Source organism: Miscanthus floridulus, chromosome 8 (genome assembly GCF_019320115.1).
Source record: "Miscanthus floridulus cultivar M001 chromosome 8, ASM1932011v1, whole genome shotgun sequence".
In the NCBI taxonomy this organism is placed as follows: domain Eukaryota; kingdom Viridiplantae; phylum Streptophyta; class Magnoliopsida; order Poales; family Poaceae; genus Miscanthus; species Miscanthus floridulus.
This window is the reverse complement of record NC_089587.1, coordinates 20824860-20846151: the sequence shown is the minus strand read 5'-3', so window position 1 is coordinate 20846151 and position 21292 is coordinate 20824860. Positions and strand designations below refer to the sequence as shown.

At 49.8% G+C, this 21292-nt stretch overlaps 3 protein-coding genes across 3 annotated transcripts; 1 reads left to right on the top strand and 2 right to left on the bottom strand.

Moving 5' to 3' along the window:
• Positions 1-3509: 3509 nt before the first annotated feature.
• On the top strand, positions 3510-8208 carry LOC136475930 (probable cinnamyl alcohol dehydrogenase). Its single transcript, XM_066473591.1, has 4 exons — positions 3510-3773; positions 5449-5562; positions 6248-6475; positions 7282-8208. Exons 1-4 carry the CDS (start codon positions 3685-3687, stop codon positions 7946-7948), a joined length of 1098 nt encoding a protein of 365 aa, XP_066329688.1. The 5' UTR covers positions 3510-3684; the 3' UTR covers positions 7949-8208.
• Positions 8209-9937: 1729 nt separating this feature from the next.
• On the bottom strand, positions 9938-11284 carry LOC136471304 (transcription factor MYB44-like). The gene has a single exon (XM_066469035.1). The coding sequence runs from the start codon at positions 11142-11144 to the stop codon at positions 10179-10181; it is 966 nt and encodes a 321-aa protein (XP_066325132.1). The 5' UTR covers positions 11145-11284; the 3' UTR covers positions 9938-10178.
• Positions 11285-17768: 6484 nt separating this feature from the next.
• On the bottom strand, positions 17769-20963 carry LOC136471303 (protein TIC 21, chloroplastic-like). The gene is made up of 4 exons (XM_066469034.1): positions 20651-20963; positions 19560-19817; positions 18847-19047; positions 17769-18200 (listed from the first exon to the last, which is right to left on the bottom strand). The coding sequence occupies exons 1-4, from the start codon at positions 20933-20935 to the stop codon at positions 18075-18077; spliced, it is 870 nt and encodes a 289-aa protein (XP_066325131.1). The 5' UTR covers positions 20936-20963; the 3' UTR covers positions 17769-18074.
• Positions 20964-21292: the final 329 nt, after the last annotated feature.

Here is a 21292-nt window from a genome sequence, read left to right as displayed (position 1 = left end):
AAACGAAAAAACACAAAGAATCGTGACGTTTGCTCTAGCCAGGGGCCCTATATATTCAGCCGGGTCAGTTTATTTCAGCTAGGTCAGTTTATTTTAGCTTATTCTTCCTCACAGAATACCATTAAATGAGTCGAAACCAGACGGCTTATGTACCAGCTGAACAGGACATAAGCACCGCGCATTTAATAAAGGGTCTTGTTGTTTTATTTAGGGTAAAATCCAATTTATACCCTCCAACTTTCACCAAAGTTCGGATTTCAACCTCGAACTTCAAAACCGGATAACTTTGGTCCTCTAACTCTTGAAAAAGTTCAACTTTCAACCTTCTGCGCTGTTTCGCGGGTGAACAGTAACTTTGCTATTTTCGGGAGGCGCCGAAATTTTATATTATTTTTTCGAGCATCTTAACGTCCTCAAATAAAAAAAACTCAAAACTACAAAGTTGTAGATCTCATCGAGGTTTACAATTTACATATAAAAATTATCTTCATCCGACATCGTATTGAAGGGTTTTCTATTTTTTGAAATTTGAGTCTCATCACGCGACAAAACTGTTTTGTCGCGTGATGAGACTCAAATTTCAAAAAATAGAAAACCCTTCAATACAATGTCGGATGAAGATAATTTTTATATGTAAATTGTAGACCTCAATGAGATCTACAACTTTGTAGTTTTGAGTTTTTTCATTTGAGGACGTTAAGATGCTCGAAAAAATAATATAAAATTTCAGCACCATATTTTATCGCGTGATGAGACTCAAATTTCAAAAAATAGAAAACCCTTCAATACGATGTCGGATGAAGATAATTTTTATATATAAATTATAGACCTCGATGAGATCTACAACTTTGTAGTTTTGAGTTTTTTCATTTGAGGACGTTAAGATGCTCGAAAAAATAATATAAAATTTCGGCGCCTCCCAAAAATATCAAAAGTACTGTTCACCTGCGAAACCGCCCAGAAGGTTGAAAGTTGAACTTTTTCCAGAGTTGGATGGCCAAAGTTATCCGGTTTTGAAGTTCGAGGTTGAAATCCGGACTTTGGTGAAAATTGGAGGGTGTAAATTGGACTTTACCCTTTCATTTAAGTACAAATAGTTCTCATTGTTCAATAGAAAACAGCACGTTATCTATAAGAAATAAAACAAAACAACAACCGTGGACTTCGTGCATTAAAGATTAATGCTAGTATAAATATATATATATCTTCTGTAAAAAGAAAAATAACATATAACTACACTACTCTAGAGTCAACAAGAAATAGACGCCTTAGCCAATAGTGCATGTTTGTTTGGACTTTCTATGTGCTTTTAGACCTTCAAAAAGAAAAAAAAAGTTCTCAAAGCTAAAAGCTAGAAGTTTTCTATAATGAGTTTTTGGCTTATGAGAGCTATTTGGCTTTTGGAAAATTCAAAAGCTAACAGTCTAAAAGTGGTCAAAAGCTCAAATAAACAGGGCTAGTTAAAAAATAGCTAATAACTTTTTACTACTTCCTTTATTCTAAATTATATGTTATTTTGGCTTTTCTAGGTACATTGCTTTTTGCTATGTATTTGAACATAACATGTATCTAGATGTATAGCCGGCGAAAGGAGTATTAGTTAGGCTATTGTTTGAATCCTCCGGCTAGTAGAGTACTCTCTCCGTCCCAAATTATAAGTCATTCCAAGAATCTCGTAGAGTCAAAGTATCTTAAGTTTGACCAGATTTATATGATAAGATAATAACATTTATGATGCCAACTAAGTATCATTAAATTCTTTATCATTATATTTTCATAGTATTGCCTATTTGATGTCAAAAATCTTTATAATTCTCTCTATAATTTTGGTTAAAATTGAGATGTTTTGACTCCCCGAGATTCTTGAAATGATCTATGCCCTGTTCGCTTGGCTGATAAGCCATGACTGAAAGTACGATTGGCTGATTTATCGTGAGAGAAAAATATTGTTTGTTGGCTGAAAAAGTACGACTTATAAGCCAAGCAAACATGACGTCATAATTTGGAACGAGGGAGTACTAGTTAGCCACCTATTTACATAGAGAGAGAAAGCCAGCTATTTAGACTTTTAGTTGCGATATTTGTGCCATGTTCATTTGGCTGATAAATCATGACTGAAACTACTGTTAGCTGATTTGCTGTAAGAGAAAAAAATTATTTATTGATTGAAAAAGTACGAGTTATAAGTCAAACAAATAGGGCGTTGGATGGAGGCAGCCAAGCAGTCATTACTTGCTAAAATTATATTTTTCTTTTTGAGCTTACTTGCTAAAATTAGATGAGCGGGGTATTTTCGCTAGCCGAGGGAAAGGAGGCTTTCAGTTTGTTCCAACGATGACGTTGCCGTGAAGTCACATCCTGCGGGCCCCGCTCACCTACCCCGGCATCCCTTTCGCCGTTGTCTCCTCGCGGCTGGCTTATCGATATCAACTGCTGCTTAGTGGCACATCGCTTTCCTCCCCCACTCAGCGTGCTCCTCCTGCGCAATCTCTACTTCATTTGCTCCCATGCAGGATCTAGTAACAAATCAATCCACCGCTGCTTCTCCCTCCATAGCACGGAATGCATGATGCCAACTCTCTTGTCTGTAATACTAGTAGTCAGTGTTATTCTAAACGGTAAAGGGATTAAAGTTTAGACACTCTTTAAATGGTCTAAACAATTCTTTTATTTTATATTACCAAAATATACATATCTATTCATGTAAAAAAAAGTTTAATATGCTAACAAAGATATATAAAATTATGTGTGTAAAAGTGTATATTCTAAGAAAAATTAGTTGGTTGCCGATATCGTGGATAGGATCCTCCTATTGGTTAAATGATGAATTAAATGTCTATTTAGCACGCTAATCATGCTTATCTCCTATTTGGACGAACTGTTTAATAAGGGTCTAAAGTCTAAACGACACGATGAGCCCCGGTTTACCATAGAAATAACGGCCGCTCAGGTAAATAGTGATACTAGTACTGCTTCATGATTGAACCTTGAACAGTTGGTTTGGAGAATCAAGGGGTGACAATTTGTCAATTTTACATATCATTAACACCATGTTTAGAACATGGGATTTTTTTTCTTTTCCTATGTTTTTCCTATATAAAATTGAAGGTCCAAATGTTCATGTGGTAATGTGCTTGTCCAATTTGTCGGTACATACGGAGCTGCGGGTGTGTGTTTCCTTCGCTAACCTACTCCCTCTATTAAAAAAACATAATTCTAGTTTTAAATCTGAACACGAGCGCGTGTACCGGTTCAAAACTAGAATTGCGTTTTTCTTTTTACGGATGGAGTACATATGGAGCCACGCCACGCCTAGCCACGCCCATGCGCTTGGTGTCATCCGAGCTGCTCACGTTTTCCACCCAGTGGGGTCATTTATTAATTTTACTCCTGTGGACTGTGGCGGCCACAGAAGATCTTGCGGGCAGGTACAGGTAGGCTGGAGGACTTGCCACTGGGCACAGCGCCACCGATCGAGCTCGCTGTCCCTATATAGCGCGCACTCTGCTCACGCATTTTTCCTACCCTACCCAAAAAGACCGGCGCACTAGTTAAACCCACCCGGCCGGCTCGCTCGTCTCCATCGCCCACCCCCTCCAGGCCTCCGCCTCCCGCTCCGTCAGTCGTCGTCCCCGCCGCCCGTAGCGGTGTCGATCGCGGCCGGTCCCGACTCCCAGGAAGAGAATGGGGAGCCTGGCGTCCGAGAGGAAGGTGGTCGGGTGGGCCGCCAGGGACGCCACCGGACACCTCTCCCCCTACTCCTACACCCTCAGGTACGTACGCCGCCGCCAACGTCTCTAGATCGCTCGTGTTCGTCTTCTCACTCTCCTACCCCTAGTCCCTCCCCTTCATGTCCGTCCGACCGTGTCTCCCGTCCCTTGTGCAAACACGAAAATAGATCCAGGATGAGGGACGGTTTGGCTTGTGCGGCGCCTTCAGTGATTCTCCGAGATCGATAATTAAGGAAGAACAGAAAAATCTGAGTGATGATTGTGATGATGATTAAAAAAAACTGGATATATTTATTTTCGATCCAGTGCAACGAACACTATGTATGTAAGCGCCGGCATGCAGGTTTTAATTTGGGAATGAAGCATGCTGATGCATATTCTGATCCATATATAACTGATACGCTATTACGGTTACCATTTACGGAGTATTAGGGAGTGTCTGTTTTCGTGGACTAAATTTTAGTCCATGTCACATCGGACCTTCGGATGCTATTTAGGAGAACTAAATATGAGTTAATTATAAAACTAATTACATAGATGGAGGCTAATTTACGAGACGAATTTATTAAGCCTAATTAATCCGACATTAGCACATATTTACTGTAGCACAACATTGTCAAATCATGGACTAATTAGGCTTAAAAAATTCGTCTCGCAAATTAGCCACAATCTGTGCAATTAGTTATTTTTTTCGTCTATATTTAATACTTCATGCATGTGTCCAAACATCCGATGGGATAGGGACTAAAATTTTCCTGTAGGAACCAAACACCCCCTTAATTCTGTTAATTGCTGTAAGCCAGCAGTCATGTTCCCTATGTTATGTTACTGTCGTCGTGTCCTTTTGCTCACGCAGAGTATCCTAGTAGTACAGCTTAGTAGGAGTACTCCACAAGACCACAACAAGCGCATGCGCGGCAGCATGCATATGAGATGTATCTTCAACTCCTGGTCCAACTCTAGCTAGTGCACATGCATGCCGATTGCCAAGCAGGTTTGAACGAGCGTACACCCACGCACGCTTCTCCTCAACTACTGTTGAGGATATACTGTAGGAGTAGTATTTTGTTTCGAACCATTAATATTTGGACCCTGCACTAAACGTGAGTTTGACGACGTTTCGTACAGCCGGACCCAGTAGCCAACGTGTTGTGGACTTGTCACCAGACCTAATACTGATACGGTGATACCTACAGCTACCTACCACCTGGTAGCTGTTGCAACCATTGGCACACACCATCCATCCATTTTTTTTATAAGTGATTATAAGTGATATTATTCCGATCAGGCTGGAGGAAATTATTAACTATTCCGATCAGGCTGGAGGAAATTGAACAGCCAAGGGTTTGTTTACTCATATAGGTGACATTATTGATTATTCCGATCAGGCTGGAGGATAAATTGAACAGCAATACATGCATAAACCCTTGGCTTTCGGTTTATTAAGTACTCCACTACTAGTAGTCACTAAGTTCTGTGGTGCAATAATTTGAAAGCATCCATCGCCTGCATATACTTTTATTATTGCTTCGAGAAGACTCTAGTATGTAGTGCTTTCTCATGTCATCAACTACCAGTACTATGATACTCCTATCTCACTGTGGCGGTTAGTTCTTGCATAATTCTATATATATATGCTGCTGGTCTTCTGCAAGAATAAACTAACACTGGTCTCTTCTCTTATGGGAATGTGTTGTGGTGACAACAACAACAACAGGAGCACAGGCCCTGAAGATGTGGTGGTGAAGGTGCTCTACTGTGGGATCTGCCACACGGACATCCACCAGGCCAAGAACCACCTCGGGGCTTCGAAGTACCCCATGGTCCCTGGGTGAGCACAAACACATGCATCCCCTAGCGATTTTATTTTTCAGCAGCTTGGGATCTAGTAATATATACTCCATACGTATATGGTTCACGATAAAATGATTTTTTCAGTATTCTATTATTCAAATTGTCTGAAAAGTATAAAGGAGTAGGACAGAAATATATATAGTGACATGCGGTTTCAGCATTTTCACGAGGAAATTACACATGCAGACAAATTTAGGTATGTCTATCTGATTGACCAGCATAGATTGGTAGATATAGGAGTGCACATTTGGTAATAACCACAAACGTCAGCATCTCAGTCCAGAGCTATTCTCAGGTTTACAGGTGGCACATACCACACTAATACTCTTTGTTCACGTAGTTGGTTGCCAATTACTGCCATTCATCAGTTTACGAGATTATTTGAAGCACAAGATCGAGTTTGTTCTCTAATTTCTACAGGCTCAAATAATCATGATGTTCTTTTCATGATAGCTAAAGAGCTGCAGAAATGAGTAGTAAAGCAAACTCCACCGACCGGCCTATATACTTTTCTTCTGACATGTTTGCAAGGGAAAAAGAATAAACATAAACTTTTTCCTGACAGCACAACCACTCCACGACTGCGAGCTGATAATGTTGCTAGAAATGCACACTAGCTATATCATGGGTTGGTCTGCTAATGTCGTCTGAAACTTTTGCAGGCACGAGGTGGTCGGTGAGGTGGTGGAGGTCGGGCCCGAGGTGACCAAGTACGGCGTCGGCGACGTGGTAGGCGTCGGGGTGATCGTCGGGTGCTGCCGCGAGTGCAGCCCCTGCAAGGCCAACGTTGAGCAGTACTGCAACAAGAAGATCTGGTCCTACAACGACGTCTACACTGACGGCCGGCCCACGCAGGGCGGCTTCGCCTCCACCATGATCGTCGACCAGAAGTGAGTTCTTGAAACACCAAATTCAGCATTATCTTACCTGCAGTGTTCTAGAGACAATTTTCTTGTTTTTTTTAAAACAAAGTTGGTCTGAACAAAGCAAGAAATAGTTGAGCTTCAGTTTGAACTTTTGTGAAGTGGATGGTGATGTCCAATCCTTCTAGAAAAAGGTGGAGGGGGAGTATATGGGTATGGGGAAAATTTATCATTGCCAAGTCCATCATCATCTAGCTGCAAGTCGGGGTATGGACGCCTTGTGGTGACCAGGCAAGAGTGTGATGTCAAAAGTACGATGTGGTGTGCTTTACTGGCTCATCTTTGTCAAGTCGAACCATCACCACAGAAGCCGAATCCTCACCTACTCATGTCTGAAGATTGGTCATCCAAACCATCACTGGTTGTTGGGAGAAATGGGGATAACTTTCTCCATCGTTTGATCCCAAACTTGCCTACGACTTTAGTGTACTGTCGTTCAGTCAGTGGGCAAATCGCACTACCTAATCCAACAACTCTTTGAGATAGCGATTGCTTGTTTTTTTTTAAAAAAAAATGGGATATATGTGTGATTATGGTAGAACAGTAACTCTTTAAGCAATTTCCTTTGGTGCTAGTCAAATCTGCAACAAAAAAAAATGGCAGCCTCGGTAACTCAAATTTAGGTTCCTATTTTATTCTTATTATTAAAAAATAACCACCTAGCATAGTTTCTCCTAGGTTGATCTCATTTTTAACATTTCTTATTAACGATTGCAAATGGCTATAGAGTTCAGAATTTTTTTACAGTTGATAACTAATGCATTTTCTACCAGGTTTTTGGTGAAGATCCCGGCGGGTCTGGCGCCGGAGCAAGCGGCGCCGCTGCTGTGCGCGGGCGTGACGGTGTACAGCCCGCTGAAGGCCTTTGGGCTGACGACCCCAGGCCTCCGTGGCGGCATCCTGGGCCTGGGCGGCGTGGGCCACATGGGCGTGAAGGTGGCGAAGGCCATGGGCCACCACGTGACGGTGATCAGCTCGTCGTCCAAGAAGCGCGCGGAGGCGATGGACCACCTGGGCGCGGACGCGTACCTGGTGAGCTCGGACGCGGCGACCATGGCGGCGGCCGCCGACTCGCTGGACTACATCATCGACACGGTGCCCGTGCACCACCCGCTAGAACCCTACCTGGCGCTGCTGAAGCTGGACGGCAAGCACGTCCTGCTGGGCGTCATCGGCGAGCCCCTCAGCTTCGTGTCGCCCATGGTGATGCTGGGGCGGAAGGCCATCACGGGGAGCTTCATCGGCAGCATCGACGAGACCGCCGAGGTGCTCCAGTTCTGCGTCGACAAGGGGCTCACCTCCCAGATCGAGGTGGTCAAGATGGGGTACGTGAACGAGGCGCTGGAGCGGCTGGAGCGCAACGACGTCCGCTACCGCTTCGTCGTCGACGTCGCCGGCAGCAACGTCGAGGAGGCGGCGGCCGATGCGCCGAGCAACTGACGGCGCCGCGTCGTCGAGCCGTGAGGTTGTGTGCCCCGCGTGCAGGGCAACGTTCGTTCGTATCGAGGCTGCGTGCGCTTCTGCTTCCTTTAGTAGTTGTGGGCTTGTCGCGTTCTTTGCCGTTCTGTTCTGGGCTTTCAGATGAGTTGATGGATGCTCTGTTTAAATGCCATCAGACTGAATAACTATGTGTAGTACGTGTTATACTGGGAGTACGCCAGGATGTGGTGTGGTGTTACCAGCATTCTGGATTTGCAGTTTGCCCAAGTGTTTCTGGTGCTGCGTGTTTGTGCTAACCTTTTTCAGACGTTTGCCCAAGTGTTGCTGCATCTCCTACACTGGGCTGGACCGCCGGCCTACTACTACTACCACCTTAGGGCTTGTTTGGAATGGAGGATTTTCAAAGGAAAAACAAAGGATTGAATTTCATAGGAAAGTTTCCTCTACTTGGTGTTTGGAACAAAGGAATGTTACATTCCTTTCCAAAGGAAAGGCTAACCTTGCTTCACAAAACATAGGGAAAAAAGCATCCAAGGAAACGCAAGGGAAAAATTCCTACAATATTTTCTCAAGCTTTCAACCATGAAAGCTTTGTTTCTTGGGCACATGTGACATTTTTGTTTTCCTGTGATCCAAACACTCCAAAGTTTTTATTTCTGTGTTTTCAAATCCTATAGTTTTCGACTTTTTGCTCTACTCTATTCCTGTGTTTTTTTTCTATTCCTTCGTTTTGCATTCCTGCGTTCCAAACATGCCCTGCACGATTCTGACACTCCGTACTGGGCCTCGGTTACCAGTCTAACAAAAGTTTGGTCCCAGAGTTTCGAAGCCCAGTGTAATCAAAATCAGGCCCATGTTCCAACTCGGTCCTGCCTCCGTTAGAGAGACAGACTGGCGAAAAGGCTCATCGTGCCATCGGCTCACCGGTCACCGCCGCCGTGCGCCCGTGCCCCCTGCCCTGGTTGTGCAGAGCGCTTTGCAGCCGGTCGCTCGCCGGTCGCCGCTCGTGGCCGTGGGCATGCACAGTGCACGCGCGCGCCACCCATCCTTTGCAAAGTCAGGCCGCTCCATCTTGACTGTTCTGCGCAAGGGTGTTAAGGTGCCCAGGCCGGCCCAGAACAGCTGGCTGCCACCGCTGGCGGCCGTCCGTCTGTCCTTGTTGCCTTTCACATTTGCTGCCGCCGTCTCGTGTTTGCTGGCTGTTGCTACCAGTGATCGATCACTCACTGTCACTGCCCCCGTCCTGCACTCACTTGATTGTAAGCCAGGCCTTGTTTAGATTGCCTCAAAATTTCAAGTTTTTTCACTTTCTCTTCATCACATCAATTTTTGGATGCATGCATGAAGCATTAAATGTATGTAAAAAAAATAACTAATTGCACAGTTTGGTTGTAAATCACGAGACGAATCTTTTGAACCTAGTTAGTCCATAATCGAACAAAGTTTATCAAATACAAACGAAACGTGCTACAGTGTCAAGATTAAAAAAAAAATTGCAATCTAAACAAGGCCCCAGTTCGTAACTCAACTCTGCTGATGACCTCTAGTAGTACACACTCGGTTCAACGGCTTGTAGCTCTAGCACTAGAGCAGTACACGATGTCACCGCTCTCAGCCACACGTTTCGCCAGTTTTTTTACGAGTTCAATCATCGCATGATCCAATAGATCAACGAAAGGTGCTTTGAGGATTCAGAGCTGCCGACGACCCCCGATGTGAAGGGACGCGGAGCTGCCGTTCTGTATCCCGGCTCTGATCCGCCACTTTGTTGGGTTGCGCTCGCGCTCGTGACTCGTAGTACAGCAAAGTGGAAACTGGAACAGCGGAAGAGACGTTCCAAATCGGCGCAGATCTGCCACACCCACAACCAAGCGTGGGTTTCGGTTTCGGGCGCATAATGCCATCGGCGGCGGATCAGCGCAATCACATATCCCCTTTCTGAGCAAGCCGCGGCAACACATCCGAGTATAGAAATGGCAGGCTCGATGATTATTTGCCAACCTCCGTTTCCGCTTCCGGCTTTCACCGCCGCCGCTCTGTTTCTTTCTGAATTAAGAGCGGCAGCCGCCGACGAATAACAACGCGAGCTCCTCTCCTAAATACAAGTACGACTAGCAGTAGTAGTAGTCTACGTAGTGCTGCTACACAGGACGGGACGGGATCTCCTTAATTAACACAATGCTTCGCATTGATTCGATCTGATTTTTTGGTTTGGTTTGGGGGTTTTCTTCTACGGCCGTGTGACGACGCCGACGCGCTCCGCGGCGGCGCGCATGACGCCCTCCACCAGCTGCGGCATGCACGCCTCGCCGACGGCGCCGGGGCCGCACCCGGCGCGGAGGCCCGCGCCGGACATGTACTTGCGCACCTCGGCGCGGATCATCTCCTGCATCGCGGCCACCAGCTCGCCGCTGAACGGGTACGACGACGACTGATACGGAACCGCCGCCGCCTGCGGCGAAGGAAGGGCGGCGGGTGGAGGAGACTGCGGCGACGGGGAGCGCGACGGGGGACAGAGCTCCTGGAAGTGGCTCCGCGCGCTGTCGTGGTGGAACCCCGACGACGCCTGCTGGTGGTCCAGCCCCGGCAGCGAGAGCGAGAGCGAGGTGAGCGGGTCCTCGTCTGCTGCTGCTGGCGGGGGAGGCGGAGGAGGGCGCACGTCGGCGGCGCAGCTGATGGCGTCGAACCCGCCGGCGCGCGGGACGGGGCGGAACACCTGCGCCACGGCGCCGCCGCTGCAGCCGTGGCTGAGGTCGCTGCGATCCGACGCCGTCGGGCTCCCCGGCCCAGGGCTCGCGCGCTTGCACGGCCGCTCGGCGTCTCCGGCATCCGCCCCGCCGCTGGAGGTGGCGGTGGCGAGCTTCCGCTTGAGCGACGAGTTCCAGTGGTTCTTGACGGCGTTGTCGGTGCGGCCGGGGAGCAGGCGCGCGATGGCGGCCCAGCGGTTACCGAGGCGCGCGTGCGCGGCCAGGATCGCGGCGTCCTCCTCGGGCGTGAAGGGGCGGCGCTCCACCTGCGGCGACAGCTGGTTGCACCACCGGAGCCGGCACGACTTCCCCGACCGCCCCGGGATGCCGCGCCCGATCGCCGTCCAGTTCCGCGCGCCGTGGCGCTCCACGAGCCGCCGCAGCGCCTCGTCCTCCTCGGGGCTCCATGGCCCCTTTATCCTGTCGCACTCCGACGACTCCACTCCCATCGCTGCTGTGCTGGTCACACACACGGCACAGATGGATTAACCTGCTGCGGTGCTGCCGCTGGCAATGGCAATGGCGGTGTGAGATGAGATTGGCTTGGCTCGATTGGGACGTCTCGATCGGTGGCTGGAGGAAGGGGGAAGGCGAGGCGGGGCGTTATATAGCCCGGAGAGACAGGGGAGGGTGACCGGGAGCGGCCGGTGGCTCGTCACCGGGGTACAGCTGGCGAGGTGCCACCTCATGCTCGGGGCTCGCGTCGTTTCCGGACGTCTCGATGGCAGGTGGGGTCCGGAATATCTGGGCCCCACGTGGCGGTAGGAGCGCGGGGGACGACGGGTGAGAAGCGGCGGGACCGAGGCCGTTTGGCTGGTAATCATGGGGTCCCCGGACGGTTTGAATTTTGAATTGTTGGTTTGTTTCCGTGGTTCCGTACCGTCAAACCCCCGGGAGGAGAACGTTAAAACTGACCAACGAAAATGGGGCTGAAACAAATACGAATTTCAAAGATCTTGTGTAGATCCGGCTTGTACGCAAGCGTCCAAACAAATACGATTTTGGAGGTTTAATTTAACCAAACTAACAAAGGAACGAACAAATCCTAGTATTTACATTTCGAAGGTGAAACAGTCCATGTTGCTAACCCACTAGAGTTCTTTCGTTGCACTGGGCGGCAGTAATTTTCGTCTGCAGAACGTTCGTAGAACCTTTTTTCAACTCGGAAGGTTCGTATTGTTGCGTTTTATATGAGCACGAAAATGACGCAAAAAAAAAAGATCTGAGGCAGAGCGGCAGGGGTGTGGCGCCGTGGTTATCCGGTGCTCGGGGAAGTTCCCTCCAACGAAACCCATCAATCCATCCATCGGTCCATCCCCCTTGGAGCTGGAATCAAATCATGCAAGCTCAGCGCAGAGCGGCACGGTGTGTACCCGACCAGCGGCCCATCCCGCCAAATTGATGAGTCGCCCGTGTCCCGATTTTTTTTTATTTTTTTAGCTCTTTTTTGAAGAAAAAAAATCACAAATATGTGTCTGAGGTAAGATTTTAAAATCTAGACCCTTAACTCGACGCCATAGTTGCTGGCGCTCGAGGCCACGTTGGCTCCATGGACGCTGACATCTTAGCGCCGAGCTCGACGCCGTAGATCCTGACGCCGAGAGACGTGGTCGGTATTCGCTCTGCCACGGCAAAATTCTGGGTGTTCTCAGGTTGGTTCGTCGAGAGTTTCGACGTGAGTCAGGAGTTCCGTCAATCGTCGGGAGTTCCGACGTGGATCTTGACGCCGAGCTCGACGCCATGATTATTGGCACCGAGCTCTCTCTTATAGGGGGGGGGGCTTCCTTCCTTTCTCTCTTTCTCTCTTTCTTTCTCTCTCTTTAGCCAGGGCGCCACGTCCGTCGTCGCCATGTCCGCCGTTGCTCGTTGCCTCGGCCACCGTGCTCACGCCCGGACCGGCCCCCGCGGCCGCGCCCTCGCCCGCGCCCATAGAGCTAAACATTGGTACACTGCTTGAAACGACACTTCGCAAATCCATACACCTAAAAGAGGAGACATTAGTACACACACATAGAGCTAAACATTTAACACATATACACTTCCCACTTACTTCCCCGTGTGTTTGGTAAGGAGGACTAGGTGGGACGGTCCCAGGATCAACTCTGTTTGGTTCGGAGGCGAAGTAGAGCCGAGACGCCCTCCACGCGAATATTCGCGTGAGATGCGGGGCGACCCCGTCCCCCAAAATTTCACGGACGGGTCCGTCCTAGGGGGACGAGCGAGCGACGGAGGTGCCGGACGCGGACGAGGTCGCGGAAAGGAGCCACGCCGGCCGTGGAGAAGAGTAGAGAGAGGAGCCACGCACTCGAGCGATTCCTGTATCGGTCCCGGCGAGCTTTGCCTGCGGCCTTGCCGCGCACCGCCATGCCCAGCCCCGGCGAGCTCTAGTGGAGGAGGCGCGGGCGGAGTAGGCCCGGGACACGAGGCGAAGGAGGCGCGGCAAGGTCGCCGACGGAGGGCGAGCTCTGGGGGCCGGCCCCGCCATCGCCGCGTGAGCTCTAACCCCACCAACGGAGGAGGCTCGGGGCGCCGCGCGGAGGAAGCCTGGGGCAGCGCGCATCCGGGCTCTGGTGGAGGAGGCGCGGGGCTGCCCTGCTGCAAGTCGCCGGCGGGCGTCTCCGCCCCGGCCCTGCTGCGAGTCGCTGGCGGGCATCGGGAGAAAGAGATAAGGAGAGAGAGAGAGGAACAGGTAAGGAGAAGAGAAGGAAAAAGATAAAAAAAAACTTACAAATGGGTCTCACTTGTCGGTAGCTCATCTCACTTTTTATGTCTCTGAACCAAACACAAAATAGGGCGATCCCGTCCCTCGTCAACCAAACAGAAAATGAAGCCATCCCGTCCCATAAATCAGAGACAGGACCGTCCCACTTCATCTTGACTCCCAACCAAACGCTAGATTTGTGTTTGTTCGGACACACAAACTCCAACGTATTCTCAGGGTTTATCACAGCTCGATCTCCGTATTCGCACAGAGGAGGTTCCTCGAGTCGTCTAACTGCGGCTAGGTGCTTCTCCTTAGTCGTCATTGGCGGGGGGTAGGTGGGTGGAACCCACCGCTTGAAGTGCTCACGTGAATATCTCCCTCTACACCAATCGTCGAAAAGAAGGTACCTAGGATCAAATTTGTCTGCACCGTCGATCCGCTGAAAGAAAAGGCACCTTTCATAGTCCTACACAATAAGATTCCAACAAAATATTAGTAGCATACTTACACAAATAAAAAATAGTGGAAACAATTACTTACATTCAAACGATTGTATGTGTAGAAGCAACGCGTCGCTGTGTCTAGATGTCTCGATTGAAACACGTGGACAGGGAAACCACAATCATAGTTAGGGACAGGAAGGTCTGGAGGGATCGGGGCATCTTTGCTAGACGCGTCGGGGTATAATTCTCGAGGACGGTCCCATTTTCGCCAAAATTCCTCCTGATACATTTCTTGCATCTAACAAAACAGTTGTAATTTAACAAACAAAAATCAAAACATCATAAATTAATGTCAATGAGAACCATAATTACAGTACAACCAATTTCGTTATAAGAACCGAAAGCAATTAACATTAAACCATAAACCTAGAGTTTCCCATTTGATGCACAACAATGAACCCATAACATAACAACATGCGCTGCGGTTACCTATGTTTGCTAGTTTTTTCACGTCTTGACATCATTCTACGGTTCTATAATACACATATTAAAAATTGTATGAAACCCTAAGTAATGTCGATTCTTAGGTTGAAAATCCGACTACTATATACCGAATCGATACGAAAAAACTAGAAGGGGAGCGAGGATACCTTGCTCTCGAAGATCTACGGATCAAATCAAAGTTTTCAAGGTCCAATATACCGATTCATGAGGTAACGCGAAGTGGGGGAGAGAGAAAACATGAGAGGGAGGAGAAAGACGAGGAAGAAGGCTCAGGGAGGAAGGTTGGGGCCGTAGTTAAAACACCACCTCAGCATCAGGATCTACGGCGCCAACCTTGACGCTAGGGTCTACAGCGCCGAGCTGCCTACCAAGTCACCGTCACGTTTGTGTCAAGCCCAAGACCGATGGCGTCGAGCTAAGGGTCCAGATTTTGAAATCTTACGTCTAAAAATATATTTGTGAATTTTTTTAAAATAAAGCCAAAAATTAAAAAATTCTGGCCCGTGTGGCTCCCGTCCCCGTCCACCCTCCCCCTCCACCCCAAAAGCTCCCGCCCGCGCGCCCGTACATGTGTACTAGCCGGACAGTACGACCGCTGTGCGTGCGCGACGGTTTGGAGGGCTCCAGCGACCACGCCGACGGGACCCGCTCCGCTGCTGACAGCTGGGGCGACACGATGCCCGGTCCCGCAGGGCAGCGAGGGAGGCGCGGGGTGGGCAGACAGGGTGAGGAAGGCGACAGGAGCAGGGCGCGGCGGTTTGCGGGTGGTGGGGCCCAATGGCCAGGCTGGTGCGCAATCTCTCGGGGGGTGGGGCGCGCGGGGCAATAAAAACCGGCGCGATCTCGTGGAGGGAGGGAAGGCATCAGGCATGGCAGTTATGGGCACAGCTCAGCTCCCGCGGCACAGGTGTCTCTCCGTGTGTGCGTGTGCTTGTGCGTGTGCGCTCGCTCTGACGCGCCACGGGTGGGTGGGTCGTATACCCGTACGGCCGGGACGAGCTGGCACTGACACTGCTGCTGAATGAATGAAGAATAAAAAAACGTGGCCGGTTATTACCGGGCCTGACCGGACCGGCTGTTGGATCCATCGCGGTGAGGGCGACGTAGGTAGTAACTGTTACTGTTACTGCGCTTTGGCCATGTAACTTGGTGTGTTCTAGCTCGATGACTGGGTTACGGGTGCATCGGTGAATGGCATGTTCGTTTGAACTTATCAGCTGACTTTAATAGTGGTTACTGTAACCGCCTAGGTGCAACCGTTCGGGTAAACGGGAAGAGGTAGGCAGCGGAGACCGATAGGTGATGGGGCGGCATGCGCCGTACAGACCAGAGCATTGACTCCCAGTCCCCCCCTCCCCCCCCCCATCATCTGCAGGAAGCAACCACCTCCACGGGGAGCAGCAGCGCCGCGGCACAGCGAAGCAAAACGGATCGGCCGATCGATCCATCGCTTCCAGATTGGAACCCAACGCACGCCAATGCAGTGAAACCCACACGCTGTCGTGTCGAGGGCTCGAGGCCCTTGGCCCTATACCCCGGTGGATACGCGAGACGGCTCCACGTATCGTGTCGCGTACTATGAACGGCCGGCCCCAGCGCGTCGCGCTCGCGCAAGGCGACGACGACGGCCCTCGAACGCCTCAATGAAAGCAGGGCAGGAGGGGAAAAGGGCAGCGGAAAGAAGTCAGAGGCGGCGGCAGGCAGGCAGGCCGCATCTGCGCATCGCATCGGCTGATCGGCATGAGAGAGAGAGAGGGGGGGGGACGTGGTGGATGTGGATCTGGGGAGGCGCAGGGCCAGCCTGGCTGGTGCGGCTTTAACGGCCTCCCACCGCACCGACACCGGCGGGTACTGTACTGACTGTACCATGCTGCGGACGATGCGGTGCGGGTGCGGCCGAGAGATCCCGTTGCGAAGTTGCAGTTGCACAGCACAGGCACAACAGCAATAGAATAGAGGGGGAGGCAGGCAGATCCATCCACCGGACCAGACCAACCAACCTCCCCCACCCGTTTCAGTTACGCGCGCAGCTTCCTTGCAACTTCCTTCCCTCCCGATCTCTGGCCTGCCTGGGCGGGGGCCCACCGGCCCAATCGCTGTTGTTGTTTATCGCCGGGCTGGCAAAAGAGGAGATGAGAGGTCCAAGATTCACTCCACGCCGCTGCTGCCGGCTGCCGCGCACCCGGCGCACGGCGGGGAATCCTTGCCTGCGCACCAAACGGCCGTGGGGCTTTGTTTATGCGCGCGCGGTCCAGGCCTAGCCGAGACCGAGACCGAGACCGGCGGGGCGTGTACGGAGGCGCCCGTACCAGCACCACGTACGTACCAGACGGACGGGCGCGATCCCCACAGCCCCAACCGCCGTCCGTCGTCTGGGATTCGGGATATTTCAGGCCCCGTCTGGTGCTCTGGGTCCGTCTCGTGTCGGTGTCGTGTCGCGTCGCGTCCACCAGGGCCAGGCAGCGTTGCTCGGCTCCGCGGCGGTTGGTTTGGTTGGTGGTTCGCCGCGTGTGGATGGGATCCGCGAGCCAGCTGATCCGTGATCACCAGCGCCCCGGTCTGACACTGTCACTAAAAGCCGCGCGAGGCAGTGAAGTGAATACGTACGGCTGTCCGGTGGGTGGCGACGACGAGACGGGGATCAGGATAAGGGCGAGCCACCGGCACACCGCACACGCAGGCAGCTCGCGCCGCCGTGCCGTCTCAGGCACCGTTCGCGTGCTCTTAAACCCAGCTTGATCGCTTCTTTTTTCATCCGAAACAGTATTTTCCTCTCAGCGGCAGTGGCACGGAGGCCGTAACGAGCGGCGCTCCGTGCGCGCCGGAGCGACGGGGGGGGGGGCAGGCAAGCTGCCGATGCCCAGTGGAGCTCGTCATCCTCCAGGCCCACCAGAAAAACTGTTCGGACCCCGGACGTCGTCGCGCCGTGCTACTGCTCACTGCTGTGCTGAGACATGAGAGTTGAAACCAGCGAAGAAGCGGGGTACAATGATTAGGAACGAGCGAGCCAGTAGTCATTCCTCCGAGCGAACGGGGCCTCAATGTGTTGCGCGTGCGTGCGTGCGTGGCTGGTCGCACGCGGGCTCGCGGTCGCGGATTCCAGCACCCCGCAAGCAGACAAGCGGGCGTGAACGCGGGGGGGCCGCTGGCCAGGTCGCCAGGACGAGATGGGATGGGATGTGCGTGCATCATGCGCTGGCTGGCAGTAACCACCTCTCGTCTCGTGCCGGGCTGCCGGCACGGGCAGCGGCAGTGGCACGGAGGCTGTAACGAGCGGCGCTCCGTGCGCGCCGGAGCGACGGGGGGCAGGCCAGCTGCCGATGCCCAGTGGAGCTCGTCATCCTCCAGGCCCACCAGAAAAACTGTTCGGACCCCGGACGTCGTCGCGCCGTGCTACTGCTCACTGCTGTGCTGAGACATGAGAGAGTTGAAACCAGCGAAGAAGCGGGGTACAATGATTAGGAACGAGCGAGCCAGTAGTCACTTATACACTCACTTGTACAGCACCAGCAAACATGCGCCACATACATGTGATTCGCAAGTGCTCGTGCAAGAGCTCACACTCGGCGGGGATTACGCCAACATGTTGTCTCCAGCCGAACTGGAAGGCATCGATGTGTATGCAAAGCTTGATGCAAGTTGTACTACATACAATCAAGAACAGCAAGTGTCTAGTAGAGCCGAAGGGATGAAGGGTCTTTCTTGACCTGCCCATGGATCAGGATGGCTCAGGCCCGTGCAGGGGCCGGGGTAGAGGCAGGGGCAGCTTCCGCTGGAGGCAGTGACACCGAGCGCAGCAGCTCCAGGGTGCTCGCCAGCCCAAGGAAATGCGACAGTATGGTGTTCGCTGAAGCCTGCTCACTCAAACATGAGGGTTAACAAAGATTAGTAAGTAGTACAATAGTGTACGTTGATGATAAATTAAAGACTCTTTAATACTAGTAACAGACTACGATGATCAGCACAAAAGAACACAACTTCAACTGCAACTCTGTCCCCTTCAATGTTCTACTACTATGATTAATGATCTTGAGTAGTAGCAAATGTCTGCAGACTGCAGGATTCTAATCTGGAGCCCTACAATTATTTGCATTGTCAGGTCGCAGGCTGCATTGATTTTGATGTTATTCCTAGATGTGATGGCGCCTTCCCAATGTACTCCTACAGTGCTATGTCGAGTTGTTCTACTACTACTACAAGAATCTACCAGGACAAAAATGATCTCAAGAAAGTGACAAAATACTTTTTATTAGACATGTGATTTAACTAAGCAAATATTTAGCAAACTCTATAGATGGACTATTTTCAGGTAACAATGAAGTTAAGTGCAATACTCCAAAACCATGGTCAAGGCTGATTAAGGTACTTTATCCAAAAAAGAGCTGATTAAGGTAATGCTGAAAACTAGAAAATGACACTGTTTGACTGGTTACATGTGCAAACTTTGATGAGAGAATGATTCATGCCAAATACTAGTAATAGGAGTAAACAATCGAGTACCTGAACTAGGAAAACATCTAAAGCCAAGACAGGGCTTTGGCCAGGAGCAGCAGCATAATAGGGTACTGCAGAGGTTGTGAGAGCTTTTGCTACCAAAGCACCGACAGTAGCTTGCATGCCGAGAACAGCGGCGCCCATCCCAAGAATATTAAGAACAATGCCATTTTTCAGGCTCTTAACAACATCAGCGCGTGGAGGAGCCTGAAAAGCAATTAATTAATAGTTTCATATGTCTCTTAATGAAATTATGCAAAAAAACAGTTTCATTTCTAACTTAACCAGGCTTGCCAAACAAAGTTAACTATATAATACATTATGTCGAAAAGCAGCTAGAAGTTGTCTATGATAATTGATACTCCCCCCGTTCCAAATTATAAGATGTTTTGGCTTTTCTAGATTCATAACTTTTGTTATATACTTAGATATACACTATGTCTAGATGCATAGTAAAACCAATGTATCTAGAAAAGCTAAAACGTCTTATAATTTGGAACGGAGGGAGTAAATATCATGGTATGAACCAGCTTGGTAGCACAAGGAATGGCAGTAGGCAGGTAAAAAAAGATGAGCCAAAGCCAGTGGGAAAGAGGTACAAAGATTTTTCACTGGAAAGAGGTCTACGAAGACTTTTTGGAAAAACTTCTTTCATGTGAATAGTTCTGTTATTGCGGCTAACAATGTAAAATCAGTGCATAGTTCAGAAAAAGGGGTACCTTAGCAGGTTCTTTTGATGTTCTTCTAAGCCTTTCAGAGAGACGGATGTAACCAAATGACCAGAAGACTGAGATAAAAGCAGCAGCAATACCAGCAGCAGTTGCATAGAATGTAAAGGGTGCTGTCACCTTCCCCGTTACAACTGTAGAGAATGCCAAAATTCCAGCAGAAACAATTGTGCACACCAACTGGGACCAGAACCCAAAGGTACCCAAATTCTTGAAATACCTTGCTGTTTTCTCTAGTCTCTTCATAACCTGTCCAATTAGCCAATACAAAATAAATAGAGAAAAAACGTTATTTCAGAATCACTGTACATGTGAGAGGCCATTTAGAGACGAGCAAGAAACACATAATCGGTTTAACAATGACACATGTGAATAAGCAACATGATTTCAAACAAAAAAGAGTGGAGATTAACCAGCTCATTGTACTAGAACTTCCATAATTTGTATACCTCGATTAAATGGCATATGAGTTAAAACTATTTTTTTCATGTCTCTTGTACTAATAAGAAACCTAAGTGCCTAGGCATGAACTAAGAAATCCTAGTAAGCACATGGAACTAAACTGCAAGCATGCCTTCGTTGATTGCTTTTAAAATTGGAAAGCAATAGATGCTTAACGAAAATGTCAGTCAGAAATTAATGCACACTTTCAAAATCACTGATGAACAAGAGTAATCATGCCTATCAACTATGTGACAACAAGCTGATGCTACAGTGGAGAATGAAGAATGATCAACTACCAACAATGATCTACCCTTCACTAGCTCCCCACAAATTTGTTTGCGTTCCTTCTCCCTAGGCTGTAACAATTCCTAATAAGCGACATAACACACATCTCACCCAGTGCCGCAAAACCAATCCTGCCCAAGTACATTTCCTCAAACAAGAAACCATCTGCATAGTCCACAGCTAACAACATTTCTTGATGGAAGGAGCCTCAAAAATCTTACCAAGGTTGCCAGAGAGCACCAGATCACGAAATTCCTCACTCAAACTATCACATAAACCCTACTCCACCCACAGAGCACGGCCTGGGGCTTCGAACCAATAGACCAAAGGAAGAAAAGGAACTAGCAAGGCACCTGCTCGAGCTTGACCCGCTCCACTTCCTGCTCGGTGGGTGGAGGCGTCGGGTAGAGCGGTCCCGACGAGGGCGAGGGCGAGGACGAGGACGGGGCCGCCGCCACTGCCAGTGTGAGGTGCCGCCGAGCGCTTCCGTGGACCCCACAGCTGAAGCAACCGGAGGCACTGAGTAGGGTGCGGCAGACCTGCGACGCACACGCGGACGCGGAAACCGCACGCTGCCGAAGCATCGCCAGCGGCGGCGGCGGCGGCGCGGCCCGCGCGGGGAGTAGGAGCGCCTGCATTTTGCGATGACGATGCTATCCCCTTCTGATGCCGTGTTACACACCCACCCCACCTTTTCAATTTGTGATTTTCACGATGGCCATGGGCTAACGTAACTGGGCCTAATCCAGTCTGCCTCAAATTAAGGCCATATCAAAGCCTTGCTAAATAAAGCCCAATTTATGTGATGTTATATTATATGTTGCAAGGCTTTCAGGTCCATCTACGGTTCCTTTGCTACAAAAACAAAGGTGATGTTATATGATGCAAGACTCGTAGGGTAAGATCTACATGCGTGTGTTCGTGCGCGCGTTGTAAGCGTGGTAGTTCTTAAAAAAAAACATATGCTATTGCTGCTACGAGACTACCCGGCCGCT